This window comes from Pygoscelis adeliae, unplaced genomic scaffold (genome assembly GCF_000699105.1).
Source record: "Pygoscelis adeliae isolate BGI_AS28 unplaced genomic scaffold, ASM69910v1 Scaffold108, whole genome shotgun sequence".
In the NCBI taxonomy this organism is placed as follows: domain Eukaryota; kingdom Metazoa; phylum Chordata; class Aves; order Sphenisciformes; family Spheniscidae; genus Pygoscelis; species Pygoscelis adeliae.
In genome coordinates this window covers 67,125-80,775 of record NW_008825498.1, presented here as the reverse complement: position 1 = coordinate 80,775, position 13,651 = coordinate 67,125, and the positions used below count along the sequence as shown (strand labels likewise).

General features: G+C 38.1%; 1 protein-coding gene across 1 annotated transcript in view; it reads left to right on the top strand.

Moving 5' to 3' along the window:
- Nucleotides 1-9,722, top strand: part of KDM3B (lysine (K)-specific demethylase 3B) — a 48,741-nt gene extending 39,019 nt beyond the window's left edge. The window contains exons 17-23 of the mRNA XM_009331368.1: nt 254-344; nt 432-562; nt 3,777-3,896; nt 4,411-4,550; nt 4,882-5,058; nt 6,178-6,312; nt 8,364-9,722. Of these exons, the coding sequence (XP_009329643.1) occupies nt 254-344; nt 432-562; nt 3,777-3,896; nt 4,411-4,550; nt 4,882-5,058; nt 6,178-6,312; nt 8,364-8,444 (875 nt within the window). The 3' untranslated portion in view covers nt 8,445-9,722. The remainder of the gene's footprint in view (nt 1-253; nt 345-431; nt 563-3,776; nt 3,897-4,410; nt 4,551-4,881; nt 5,059-6,177; nt 6,313-8,363) is intronic.
- Nucleotides 9,723-13,651: the final 3,929 nt, after the last annotated feature.

The window sequence follows — 13,651 nt, the reverse complement described above, 5'->3', positions numbered from 1 at the left end:
ACTATTCTAAAACTTAGCAGCTGTGCAAGATCTGTCAAACTTCTGGTGTAAGTAATGAGAGAGAGAGAGAGAGAAAATTGTTAAACTGTTGTTTGGTCATACTATGATAATGCTTGGAAGCCCAAAGAAAAATTAGGATCCATTTTGCTGTGCAATGTAAGAGGTCTTGGTACAAAAGACTTACAGTTTAAACAAGGGAATGGGCTGTGGTAAAAAGATATTACATGAAGAAATCTTAATTTGTTTCTTGCAGAACGGCTCAGGTCAGATGATGGTCAGCCAATGGTACTGAAGTTAAAGGATTGGCCTCCAGGGGAGGACTTTAGAGATATGATGCCTACAAGGTAAGTAAACCTTAGTATCAATGCCTACAGGAATGCTGTAGGCACTCCAGGAGGAAAACATGCCTTCGTTCTCTTTTTGTTCTCTAGGTTTGAGGACTTGATGGAAAATCTTCCTCTTCCTGAATATACCAAGAGGGATGGCAGACTGAATTTGGCTTCTAGGCTACCAAGCTACTTTGTTCGTCCTGATTTGGGTCCCAAAATGTACAATGCCTATGGTATGTGCGAATAGTTCTGCAAATGTTGATTTTCATGACCCTTTATTATACTTAGGGCATATGCAAGGCTGTGGCATTAATCAAAACTCAGTGCTTATCCTAGAGCACACTGTCATTTTTTTTTAATTGGTCCTGCGATCTATTCCTATGCTAGTCTTCTCTCTGTCAGATGTGCCCTTTTTTGCCTTGTGGTTTCCAAGAGATGTACATATGATAAGTTTGCAAACAATTATTATTTAATACCTATAATAAGCATAATACCAATACAGGGTTCAAGGAGAAGTTATATCTTTTTGAGACCAATTGATACATTTGAGAGGAAAAGCAGCCAGCTTCTGGGCACTTCGATCTGTGTGTTCATGTTTCTGATCAGGGCTGTAATTTTCTTCATCCATGTCTAACAACACAGATCACAGACAACATACAAGACAAAACTGTCACCATCTTCAGCTACCTGAATTGGATAGTTTTGTCCTCTTAAGACTGTAATTGTATAATAGGTAAATAGCATACAAATAGAGGAAACCTTTGTCTGAACGCATACCCTGCATGGGGCTGTGAAGCATTACATTTTCAAATGATTGTCAATATAGCAGAGTGTTGGAGGATGTATGAACAATTAATGCATGTCATATCAACTTGAATTATTTCAGTTTCTGAATGTACTGACTTTGAGGTCATGGCCAAAAGCAGGTTTTGGAGACTTTTAATTTAAAACAAATGATTAAGGTTCCAGGATACTTCTAAATAAAATTTGGAAGTACGTACTTTTGCAACTTTAGAGTAAGAGAAATAAAGTAGCTGCTCTTTGTATATACTGAAAAATGTCGAAGTGATACTGATGAGGAAAAAGTTGCAGCCATCTTGCAAAGCAAGTATGTGGAAGCACACTTACCCTAGTGTAACTTCTGTAGTTCTGTCTGAATATTTATGGGACAGGGGTGCAGGGGTTTTTAAGGTTCTGCATTCCAATTATTGATATACCTACAGTAGCAACTCAGTAAACCAACATATTGCAGTTCTGAGAAAGTGTTTGTGGGGTTATTTTGGGGTTTTTAGCAGTATGACATCACAAATAAGAGTTAAAAAAAATAGGTGTTTGTGAACTTAGGCAAATTGAACTTATTCAGTATTCAAGTGTTCAATGTTTTGGTTTATGTATTACTGGACATGTAAGTTCAGTGAAGAAGGCTGTACACCGAAGAGCTTATAATGTAATCAAGCAATATATATATATATATATAAAAGTGCACCAAGAAGTAAGGTAATCAGTGACAGCTAACTTGTCTTTGTATATTGCTATTTGCTGGCAATGGAAGGAATGGATTAATTTTGTTGAGTTTATCTTGAATGTCAAAGTTTTATTTTCCTTTGTATCGGAGTTTGTGGAGGGAGTGTTGATGGTATTTTTTTAGCATAGAATGTAACCCTGTACTATTTGATCCTTCTTAGGTGTATAGGTCTTGGTCTGAAGAGAGAAAGTATCACGCTTTGTTTACTTTCAAGTTAAAAGAAAAAATTTAGCTAGGTCTGTTTTCAAAAACAGTTTTGTATCTTTTTGTTCTTAGCTGCTTTACAGACAAATTAAAGGGTGGACCTAGATAGAAAAACAGTAATTCTGTCTTTGGTGAATAAGCGTAACTTTTCTAGCATATTAAATATATTTTGGTTGTAAATATATGGCTTTCTTTTCTGAGCATGTGGTGGAAAAAAGTTCTCAATAGTGAGGTAAAGGCTTTCATGTGCTTAGCATTTTAAAGCATTAAGACAGAAAAATTGTGACTGAAGCTTGATTCTTAAAGTGATTCTCAGTTACCTAAATAAAAGGATTGTTTACAGAAGTTAACTGTGAAGAAATCTTATTCCCTTCAACAGGTTTTGTGTGTAAAGAACCCTTAAATATTGACCAATTTTTATATATAAATACCTGAACTGTTCAACATAAGACTTGCCATTGATGTTGTATTTGTATTTCCCAGCATACTCTGTGTGACTTAGACCACTAGCAAATAATTACGGAAAGAATGACACTTCTTAAATTATATCCTGCTGCATCTGGCAAAGCCCAGTTTTGGGGTGGAGGTTGTAAGGGCCCTTACTTGAGGTCAATAATTAACTTATCTTTTGTGAATTTGTCTGGTCTGTTTTTTGAACCTATATATTCTGTTTATCCGTGTTTGTATTTCAGTTGTGCTTTCTTAAAGTTCATGTTACAAACTGCCTAAATTAGCTACTGTTTCTGGTCTGTTGTGATAGGTACTGTACAGTGAGTTCAGTTCCTGTCCCCAGAAGCTTATATTTTAAATAGAAAAGAGAGAAATACGATGGTGATCCTAAAACATAACCAGTAGTCTTGTGGTCATACTTATGTTAGTGTTTGCTGATAACAAAGATTTTCTTAATCTTCTAATATTTTTCCCCATGTTACTTGCCAGAGGAGATGGTAAAGCAAAAGTAGAGAGAGAGAGTGTGCTATTGAAGGGTCAGAGGAAGAGAGAAGAATGTGTTATATGAGAAGGTGAAAGAATTAAGCAGCAAACATTTGAAATCTCTTTCTCCATTACTTATAGCCACTTGAGAGGGGTAAGATCATCCAATGTATAAAGGTATAAGCACTTGAGAGTCTGCAGGTGTTTTTCCTTACTCAATTGTAATCTGAATTGTTAATGATGAGTTGGACAATAGCTGCTGTGAATTCAACTGATCACATGGATTTTACAGCTGAGGATGAGAAAATAATGAACTGCGGGAGGCTTATACTTGTAACAGTCCAATGACTTGCTGCACACAGTATGATGCTAATGCGACTTACAGCAGTCAGGGTTTCTCTTGTACCTCCAAGCAAAGAAAAACAGTGCCAAAGAATGCCTACTAACTTCGTATTATGAAAGCTAAGTTCCCTACTACTGACTGTATAAATGACCCTCAGAGACACAAAATCATAAAGTATGAGTTCAGGCTTTGTTTTTAAAATGCTTGTTTTCTCATGACTTGGGTGAACTATATTTGCTACTTCTATTTCCTGTAAAATAAAAATACTAGTTATCAGTAAACTACTTATGCCACACATGACATGAAAATACTTCAGCTGCCCTTTGACATCGGTTTCTGCTCTCATTGCTGTGTGAAGTTAGCACTCTAGAAAGATCTTTCAGGCAGGTTATTTCTGTAAGAGCTTAAATAGAATTTGATTTTATTTTACACTCTATTATAGGCTTAATTACTGCAGAAGACAGGCGAGTTGGTACCACAAACCTGCACTTGGATGTGTCTGATGCTGTTAATGTCATGGTGTATGTTGGGATTCCCATTGGGGAAGGGACCCATGATGATGGTAATGTTTGAGGAAAGCTGTTTTCTGTCCATTAAAAATCAATTGTGTGTGTTAGAAAGAAGACTGTACCTTTTATTGTTTAAGCTTGTCATATCTATGAGATATAACCCAAATATACAAGGCAGTTTGCTACGTCTGCGGCACGTATTTAAAACTGTAGTAACGCTTCATTGGTTCCCAACTGTGGAAGCCGCAGAGTTTTGCTAGAAATTGGATACCTCCCTAAAGAAAGGAGGAGAAAGGGTGAGAAGTTACTCTTTCTTCTCCTTGTATTTGAATAATTGTAGTTAGTTCAGTTTGAATTCATGACTGAGCTTTGTGATTAGCTGTTGATTGACATGTTTCCCGAATTTTGTTAAGATGAAGCTTGATGTGCTTAGAAAGGGCACTGTATGATGCAGCAGTTACAGTAGCAGTGTGACTGGATTTTGCAGCTCAAAAATGCGCCTTCCTCTTCTGTATGTCAAAACTCAGAAGCTTTGTGATATCGCTTTTATGTGGATTCCCCTTTCAGAGGTTCTGAAAACAATTGATGAGGGAGATGCTGATGATGTAACAAAGCAGCGAATCCACGAAGGAAGAGAGAAACCTGGAGCATTGTGGCACATCTATGCTGCCAAGGATGCTGAAAAGATACGGGAACTTCTCCGGAAGGTATGTTGGGTTACAAAGGAGACTTGAGCTTACAGGTTTCCTTGACTAGCTTACTTGGAGCAGCTGAATGATACAAATTGCTATCAACATCAAGTGCATAGGTATTCTAATGCTGTCTTTGAGGACATTAATAGTTATTATATTCCCAGGTTTTCAGCCTGGTCTTAGAATCTTCAACTAACTTAACATACTAGTTAAGACCTAAATGAGCTTAATAAAAGTACTGTCCTACCTTGAAATAGTTTGGTTTTTTGGTACAGAGCTTTTTGTGAGCCAGCAATATCAAGGTGCTGTGTCATGGTTTCCCCCCCACCCCATATCTTGGCCCTAGGTTGGAGAAGAACAAGGCCAAGAAAATCCCCCAGATCATGACCCCATTCATGACCAAAGTTGGTACTTGGACCAGACCTTACGTAAGCGACTCTATGATGAGTATGGTGTACAAGGCTGGGCAATAGTGCAGTTCCTTGGAGATGCTGTGTTCATTCCTGCAGGTGCTCCCCATCAGGTAAGCATGGCGACTCTAGGCCATATTGACAAATAGAATTGAATTTGAGGCATAACAGAACTGTAACTTCAAAATAACTGTTAGTTAATATTGCAGACTTAGGTTCCTTTTTCTACATATGCAGTTCTACAGGAACTCTTTGAATTTGATCTTAGTCATTCTGTTAGTAAAAATTATATAAATACCTGAATGATGTGTACAGTACTGTGATGGAATTAAGAAAAAAAAAAATTTAGGGTGAATGGTGGGAAAACATTTCTATGTAGTGAAACTTCAGCCAAGGGAACAGAATTCAAAAAAAGTGTGGAGAACAGTAGAGAACTTGCTTTAGGGAACACTAGTGTATGTGGGTGTCATGGTTTAACCTCAGCCAGCAACTGAGCACCACACAGCTGCTCGCTCACTCTCCCCCCCAACCTGGTGGGGTGGGGAAGAGAATTGGAAGAGTAAAAGTGAGAAAACTTGTGGGTTGAGATAAGAACAGTTTAATAATTGAAATAAAGTAAAATAGTAATAATAGTGATAATGATAATATACAAAGCAAGTGATGCACGATGCAATTGCTCACCACCTGCTGACCAATACCCAGCCAGTCCCTGAGCAGCACCCACACACCCCCACACACACCCCCCGGCCAGCTTTTCCCCAGTTTATATACTGAGCATGACGGCACATGGTATGGAATATCCTTTTGGCCAGTTGGGGTCAGCTGTCCTGGCTGTGCCCCCTCACAGCCTCTTGTGCACCTCCAGCCTTCTCAGTCAGTAGAGCATGAGAAGCTGAAAAGTTCTTGACTAGTGTAGGCTCTGCTTAGCAACAACTGAAACATTGGTGTGTTATCAGCATTATTCTCATATGAAACCAAAACACAGCTCTATACTAGCTACTAGGAAGAAAATTAACTCTATCCCAGCCGAAACCAGGACAGTGGGAGAACAGGGAACATGTGAGATGTCGTGTTTTGTTCTGTTTTTACCATTAGACACAATTCTGTGTGAGATCAAATAGGCTTCAGTTCCTGTTTCTGATACGTAAATGAGGAAGAACCTTGTTGGGGGGTTTTGTATGGTTCACTCAATCTTGATGTATCTATCTATCATTTGATACGGGTTTTTTTAGGTTCATAATTTGTACAGCTGCATTAAAGTGGCAGAAGATTTTGTATCTCCAGAACATGTGAAGCACTGCTTCCGTCTGACCCAGGAGTTCAGACACCTGTCTAATACTCATACAAACCATGAAGATAAACTGCAGGTAACCATTTTATGACAGTAGTCACTAAATATATCCCGTGTTTTGCCAGCTTTGTTTAGAACTAGAAACATGTGGCTAATGATTTAAGGAAAAAATTACAACTTTCCACAACTTTGGAGGTTCTCATTTATAAGTATTTAAAAAATAATTAATGCACCTATGTCTACAGCATTATGTAAACAAAAATTAGTAATAAACTTCTGGATTTCCAGAGAACTTTCCCACTATCGGACTAGTGCATGTGTTGGTATTAGTAAGTTTTTAAATGGATGAATCCTGAATGACAGTGAAGCGTAGTAGAAAAAAAATCATATTAAAAAGGAAAAAGCAGTGCTTTGTTTTGAAGAGATATGTTTATTTGTCCAAGGATACTTGTATTTGTTTCTTGACTGCATAAAGGAAAATTGCTCTGAAAGTGAAGGCTTGCTTATTTAAATCAGGGACATGGTTTAGTGGTGGACTTGGCAGTGTTAGGTTTACAGTTGGCCTCGATGATCTTAAAGGTCTTTTCCAACCTAAATGATTCTGTGAGTCTAAATTAGTCCCAAACAGGAAAATTAAATGTGTTTTGGCTTGAAGAAATGTGACTGCTTAAACTAATAATTATGCACAGAACATATTATGCACTGAAGTAGTACATTGTGTATGAGACAGTAAGTTCTACAGAGAGAAGACCGTAGGAGACCTTTTTTGATTTCACCTATGTATGCTTCTGAAGAGTTAGTATCTGTTTAGTTTGCAAACTTTGTTGTCAGCATTTTTCATGTATTAGTAATCTCATGCATGTAAAATGAAGGAGGGTGGAGATCTGCAGAATGGCTGTTCTTGCAAAAGTGAGTACTCAATATATAGCCATTCTCCAGTATGTCACCCAAGAATGTCAGAACTTAATCATGTTAATTCTCTCAAACAATTCAGTGAAAAATTGCTATAAATTTCTATATGGATTTGCATAGGATTTTAAAGGAAAGCGGAAGTGGGATCAACTCTCATTGTGGGGATCCAGCTTCTAACACTGTACCTCTTCAGCTGTAGTGATACAGATGTGGAAGTGTTTGTGTAAATGAATAGGTTGCAAATGAATCTTGCTTATTATTAAAAAAAAAAAAAAAACAAAACACAACAAAGTAACTTCTGGCAAAGCGGAAGTCAATACTCCTGTGGAAAGGAATACTGGTTATATTTGTACCTCACAGCCAAACTTTACCATTTTTCTTTGTCATTTTTCATGTATATTTTTATAGTATTTTTATATAAACATCTGTCTCTTTTATATATATAAAAAATACATAGAGACAATAACTTGCATAAATGATACAAAAGAATGAGATCATATGTACATCAGGAAAAAATGATGGTGCTTGGCAGTTAGTTGAGCAAGTGTAATTAAGCTACTCACTTAGGGGTGAAACTGTTCCGTTCAATACCTAGAAACTGAATTCAAATAAACTTTTATCAGAAAAATCAGAAACAAGATAGAGCTTTGATTGTTAAATAGCTATGGAACAGATTGCTGTGAGTACTAGCAGAATTTTCATCTCTGATCTTGCTTGCCTTTCTGGAAGATGCACAAATTAGAAGAATTTCTAGCCTCCATACAAAAGACAACAGGATGATTTGTTGCATTGTCTTAATTTACATAGGGTTAAACCATATGATTTTCTGGCTCCTTTGGGGTTTGATTCATGTGAATCTGTAAGTGACTTGGATCACAAGGACTTTTTCAAAATAAACTCATACATGTGACTTCATAGTGTACTTCCTCCTAGCTCTCACAAAAGAGAGACTTTTATCTTAAAATGACGTAAGTAAATATATGTTGCTGGGTGACCAGAAAATGAGTTAATAAATCAGTGCAGATGTCTAAAATATTTGTCATCTAACCGTTGACAGTTAAAATTTGTGCTGTTGATATCCTGAAGCAGTGATAATATATACTTTGTGTATACTTGGCAACTATTACAAATTCAGCTGTCAAAGTTGATTGCATAGATATGTAAGACTCTCCTTGTTAGTCTGTAGAAGCTGATTTTTTTTTTCCCCTGTTACAGGTGAAGAACATTATCTACCATGCAGTGAAAGATGCTGTTGGCACACTGAAAGCTCATGAATCCAAACTAGCTAGATCGTAGGAATTGCCAATTCCAAATGCCCTGTGAAGTAAGCCTTTTGCTCACAGTATATACAGGGACTGCACATGACTGCCTCTGCAGGAGCAGAGGCTTCTACTAAGAGCTGGTGTGGTCAGTATTACACACACTCTTCAGCCACTGTTTTCTACGCTGCCTCAACGTTGAAGGTCTAATGGAAGGTCGCAGTTACATGCAGAATTCCGGATTCTAACGAAAGGTGCCATGTCCCTTTCCTGTGGCCTTTTGCAAATCGGAAGAACATGGAAACCACTTGGTGTTCCTGCATATTATGACTAGAAATGGTATAAAGAGTGTGGATGGTTTTTTTTCCTCATGCCTAGTTAGTCTCCACAAAGTTAGAAGGAATGTGCTGGAGGTGGGTTGTCCTACTGCAGACTTAGTTGATAGCTGCTGAAGGAGTGTGACCAACAGTAGCCCAACTGCAGAAATTTAAGCAAACTTCCCATGTGAGATACAGGCCAAGGAAAAGAATAAAGCTATTCTCTGCACTCCCCTTCTTGTAGCCGTTTCTCTATACACTGTAGAGTTGCAGAAATAAAGGGAGAACCCACTTTTTTCCCCAGGAGACTCCAGAAATAGGAGAATTGTGTATTTAGTGAAAAACTAGGTTTGTAGTGAAACAGTTAATATTTCATGAAAGTAGATATTTTTAGTATTTTTGAAGTACCACAACTGTTCCTGGATTTTCAAGGAAAGGCGCATTACATTTAGTCTTCCTTTCAGTAAAATCAAGAAGTGATTTTTAGAAAGCAGTCCAAAATAGCACAAAAACAGCCAAAGGAGAGTGAATAGAAATTGACACCCCACCTCCCTTGCCCATAGTCCTCACCCATCTTCCCCCCTCACCCATCTTCCCCCCTCTCCCTACACCACCCTGCTTCCTCAGAATGAGAAGTAAAAAGGAGTATAAACTCTTCTCATGTGGAGATGTTGTACGTCTCTCCCTGCACTGGTGACTGCAGGCAATAGTTCACCCAATACCAGTGCTAGCTGAAAACATCTATCCTTTCCAAAGTGAAGGAAAAGTTAACTTTCAGTGTCAACTTTGTCCAGAACTATTTTAAGTAAAATGTTCCTGCTTGATAGAACTGTATTCAGAATTTACTAATGTCAGCATTGATGCAATGGATTTCATTGTCCGGGTACATGGGGAAATGTATCTACCTTATATCCAGCTGTACTGTAGTGCCACCTGCAGGCCTGTTAATATGTTCACGGTTATTTCATTTTTTAAAAAATAAAAGTCATTTACTGTAACAGCCTGGGCAGTTTCTTTCAGACTTGTACATTGATCTTCCTGCTTTGAGTTTGTCTAGGCTTCTGCCTCTGGTAGTGTTCATTTCTTGCGCTCTGTCTGACCAGAAGTCTTGGGTGTTTTACGCCTGGCATCCCAAGTACATGCTGGGAGCATACCAAGCTACCTGCAGATTATTGATTCTCGGAGATAGTTTGGGTAGAGGATCATAAACATAAACAGCATCTCTTGTGCTGTGCTTCCCACCTCTCACTGTCTTCCTAACAGGTTGGGATTCAGAGCTGTCCTCTCCACTAGAGATACGGATGGGTTGGTAAAGGTTCCATGGTTTCTGACCTTGGAGGTTGTGATAGCAGCAGCAGTTCGGTTCACTGTCATGTGGCGTGCTGGCAGCTTCTCAGGTTGGTTACTGGGTGCAAGTAGTTCACTCACGGACTTTTGCTGCCTTCATAGTCTTGCAGCTTTCCTGTGAATATGGGCTAATTCAGTCCACTACAGATGAAAAGGATTATTGCAGACCCATGAGCCATTCAACTTCACCATATTCCTATTGTACAGAATTTCTTGTGCACTTCTGTTGTACTCTGTGTGTACAACCCATTCTGAATGGTTAATTATAGCTGAGATGTTTCCCTCGTGTGTGTGTGTGTGTGTGTGTATCAGCAATTAGAATTAGATAAAGATCAAAAAGACAAAGACTTGGCTACATGTAATGCAATAGCTTCGGTCATTTCCAATGCAGTGACCTACACTAAGAGTTCTGCATCTCATGCTGAGCCTTTGTTTGGTTTGAGTCTATCAAACATTGTTTCTGTCTCTTGAATTTCCTCTTTTAATCATAGAGTGCAATCAACCTAAAGCAATATTCAGCCAAAATCAGAGGAATGATTTGCACAAAAATTACAGATTAAAATTAAGAAATATGTAGCAATCCAGATTTTAGACCAGATGAGGACAGGAAGAATTTGTAAATTGATCTGGTAAATCAGTTCCAGTAACTTACATTTGAGAACTTTTATCTGGATTGTATACATCAGGAGATGGAGACTACCACTTCTTTTGGCAAGTTTTTCCAAGTAGGTATTTTTTTTATATGGGGCACAAATTTGCATTTATGTGGATTCAGAATCCACCTATCAATTCTTGCTTGTTTTCCACCAAGAGAAGGTCTTCAGTGGATTAAAAGCTGTGCTTGTCAGCTCTTAGAATTCTGTTCAACTAATTAAAATTAGTTGTACAGCAATTTCAGAATTTCTCAAATAGAATTTTCATGTGTATCTGCAAACACATAGTTTTTTGTTTATTAATACTAATATATATAAATATATAGATCATATATAACATTCATATATTTATGGATGTGTATATTATACATTACCTTATATATTACATTTTATGTATGTGTGTATATATAAAACCCAGACAACTGCAGGGGATTGTTTTGGGTTTGTTTTCTTTCAGACATGCTTAGCTTCTGCTCTCTGCTGTAGCCTTACACGGTCGGGGATATTTTATGATAGTTGTAATTAGACAGTGAAGCTCGCTGCAAGTCTATCACGTTGATGCCGGAAGTATTTGGAGCTTCTACTACATCCTTTGACAGAGTTGCAAGATTTAATTATGCTTTGCTTGAAAGTATGTACCTTTGTTAGCTTAGTAATTTAACTGGGCTCCAGAGCCTTTTTTCCCAAAAAGTGTTGTTTGTCCTCTGTTTACCCCATTGACCATTTTCATAGCTTCATAGTTCTCTTATGTGCCATTTCACTCCCCCGATGCATCTGTCGTCCAAGATGAACAGTTTTAGACTGTAGAATCTTTGCATAGAACCTGCTCAGTGCCTCTGATTTGTTCTTGTTGACTTTCTTGTGCCTCCTTTCTGTTCAGCTACCCCATTTTTGAGGGAAGATGATTTAAGCTACATTCAGGGTCTTAAAGTTTGTTCACCATGCGTTTCTGTGGTGAGATAATGGTGTTCATTATTCATTTCTGAAATATTCCTGTTGCTGCATTTCTTACTAATGCTAAGCATTGAGATTTCCAGTAGTGATGACTGTTCTATCTCTCCTGAGTAGTCACAGCTAATCTGGGGCCTGTCACATACATATTTATACATGTATGGTTAGGGTGCTTTCAAGGGCATGTGTTAGGATTCTCTCTTTAAGAGGGTTTGTGTGAAGGGTCAGTATAAGCACTCGCCCTCCAGTACCCACCACTATTTTTATCATACTTCATGCAGAGCTTATAGCAAAAGTAGCCAGCCAAAGTGATTATAAAATTGCTTTAAGATGTACAATTAGTAGTTTTTAGCACAGTATTTTCTGGTTATAAAATTTAAGGGGCAGCAGATGTGTTACCTGGAATATAAGAAGATTAAAGGAGACATTATAAATTTTGAGCAGAGGGAAGATAAAACCTTTAGTTGCATGTCTTAAAATTTATTTCACTGCAGTCATGACATTTGTTCTACTGAATGCTGTCTTGCCATTACTAAATGGAGCTGTGCAAGATAGTGGGCAGGCACCTTTTTTTTTAATATTGGCTTTAAGCTCTGGCTGTCTTTTAGCCAATATCCTGTGGAACTACAGACAAGTCGAAGCAGGAATTCAGGATTATACGGCTGTTGGCCTGCCCAAGTGAATTTGGATTCACAATACTGAAGCTTGGTGTGTGCTCAACCATGCAAGAGCATACTCAGCACTGTCATTCAACAGCTTCACAGAGCCTTCCAAATGTTACACAGGACACATTCATCTTTTTCTCTCAGTCTCACATGAAGGGGAAGAAATAATGTCCCTGGTCTGAAGATTTCATTTCTTTTCAACCTAACAATTCCTTCCTTTTCTTGCTATTGATTAAAAATGTAACAGTCTGCAAGGGTTAATTTTACAACACTTAATCTTTTCTGTTTATAAACTGTACTCTGAAGCAACTGAACCAGGCAACATAAATAAGGGAAAAATTAAGTACTTAATACATCAAAGGTTGTGATCCATTTATTGTTCCTCTGAAAGATTCTGAGACAGCCTCTTGTGGAACCTGAGGATGTGGAATCAGAATTGGAGCAGCGGAGTTAGAAGTCAAGCAGTAACTTGAATTTACCTGCAATACAAATGAGATGAAAGAAGTTACCAGGCGTGGATATTCTTTAAAATTATTGCTCCTATGTACATATGACTTCCCTCTCCTTCCTCGCTTCTGATAGCCCTGTGATAGCTCTCTGAGCTTCTACAGTTAAGAGGTATTGGTTGAGCTGTATGACACGTCCTAGTGACTTATTCATGCATCAAGTATATCTTGTAAGTATTGCTTTGGTGGAAAAGGAGTGTGAAATTACACAGCATGTGAGTGAAGCATAGCATGGAAGCACCTGTGGACAATGCATCTTACAGGCTCTGATTACTGGTAACTAATCTTATCTTCTGATTGTCAACCTCAGTGTTTTCCCAAACTTAGCCCCTGTCTGTCCGGGATGCATAGACCTGCTCGTGGTCACTCTCTCCCAGTGCACCTCAGAATCTGAAATTGGCCCACAGCTTCCTTTCCTCTTAATTGGCAGTGTCTTTAAGATCACTATTCTCAACCTCTGAAAAAAAGCTGCACGCTCACACCAGGCATTTGAAAAATAACCAGGCAGAACTCATCTTAACTTTTCTTATCTCCCTCATCCCCCTGCCTTACAAGAGCTTTTTATTTTATCTCTCTGCCTTTATATATGCTAATATGGAAATGGTAAAGTGAGTTTCAAGACCTAGATATAACAAAATACAGCTGCTTCCCCTGGGAAGGTCTCTTCTAACTAAACAGCTTTCAATCACAAAGCAAAACAGGAAAAGAAGGGAAATGTTCTCAGAATAATTTCCAATTCTAGGGCCTTACCTCCCATAATGTAAGTTTATACTGTCAGCTTACACTTTTTCTGTTTTCCTTATCC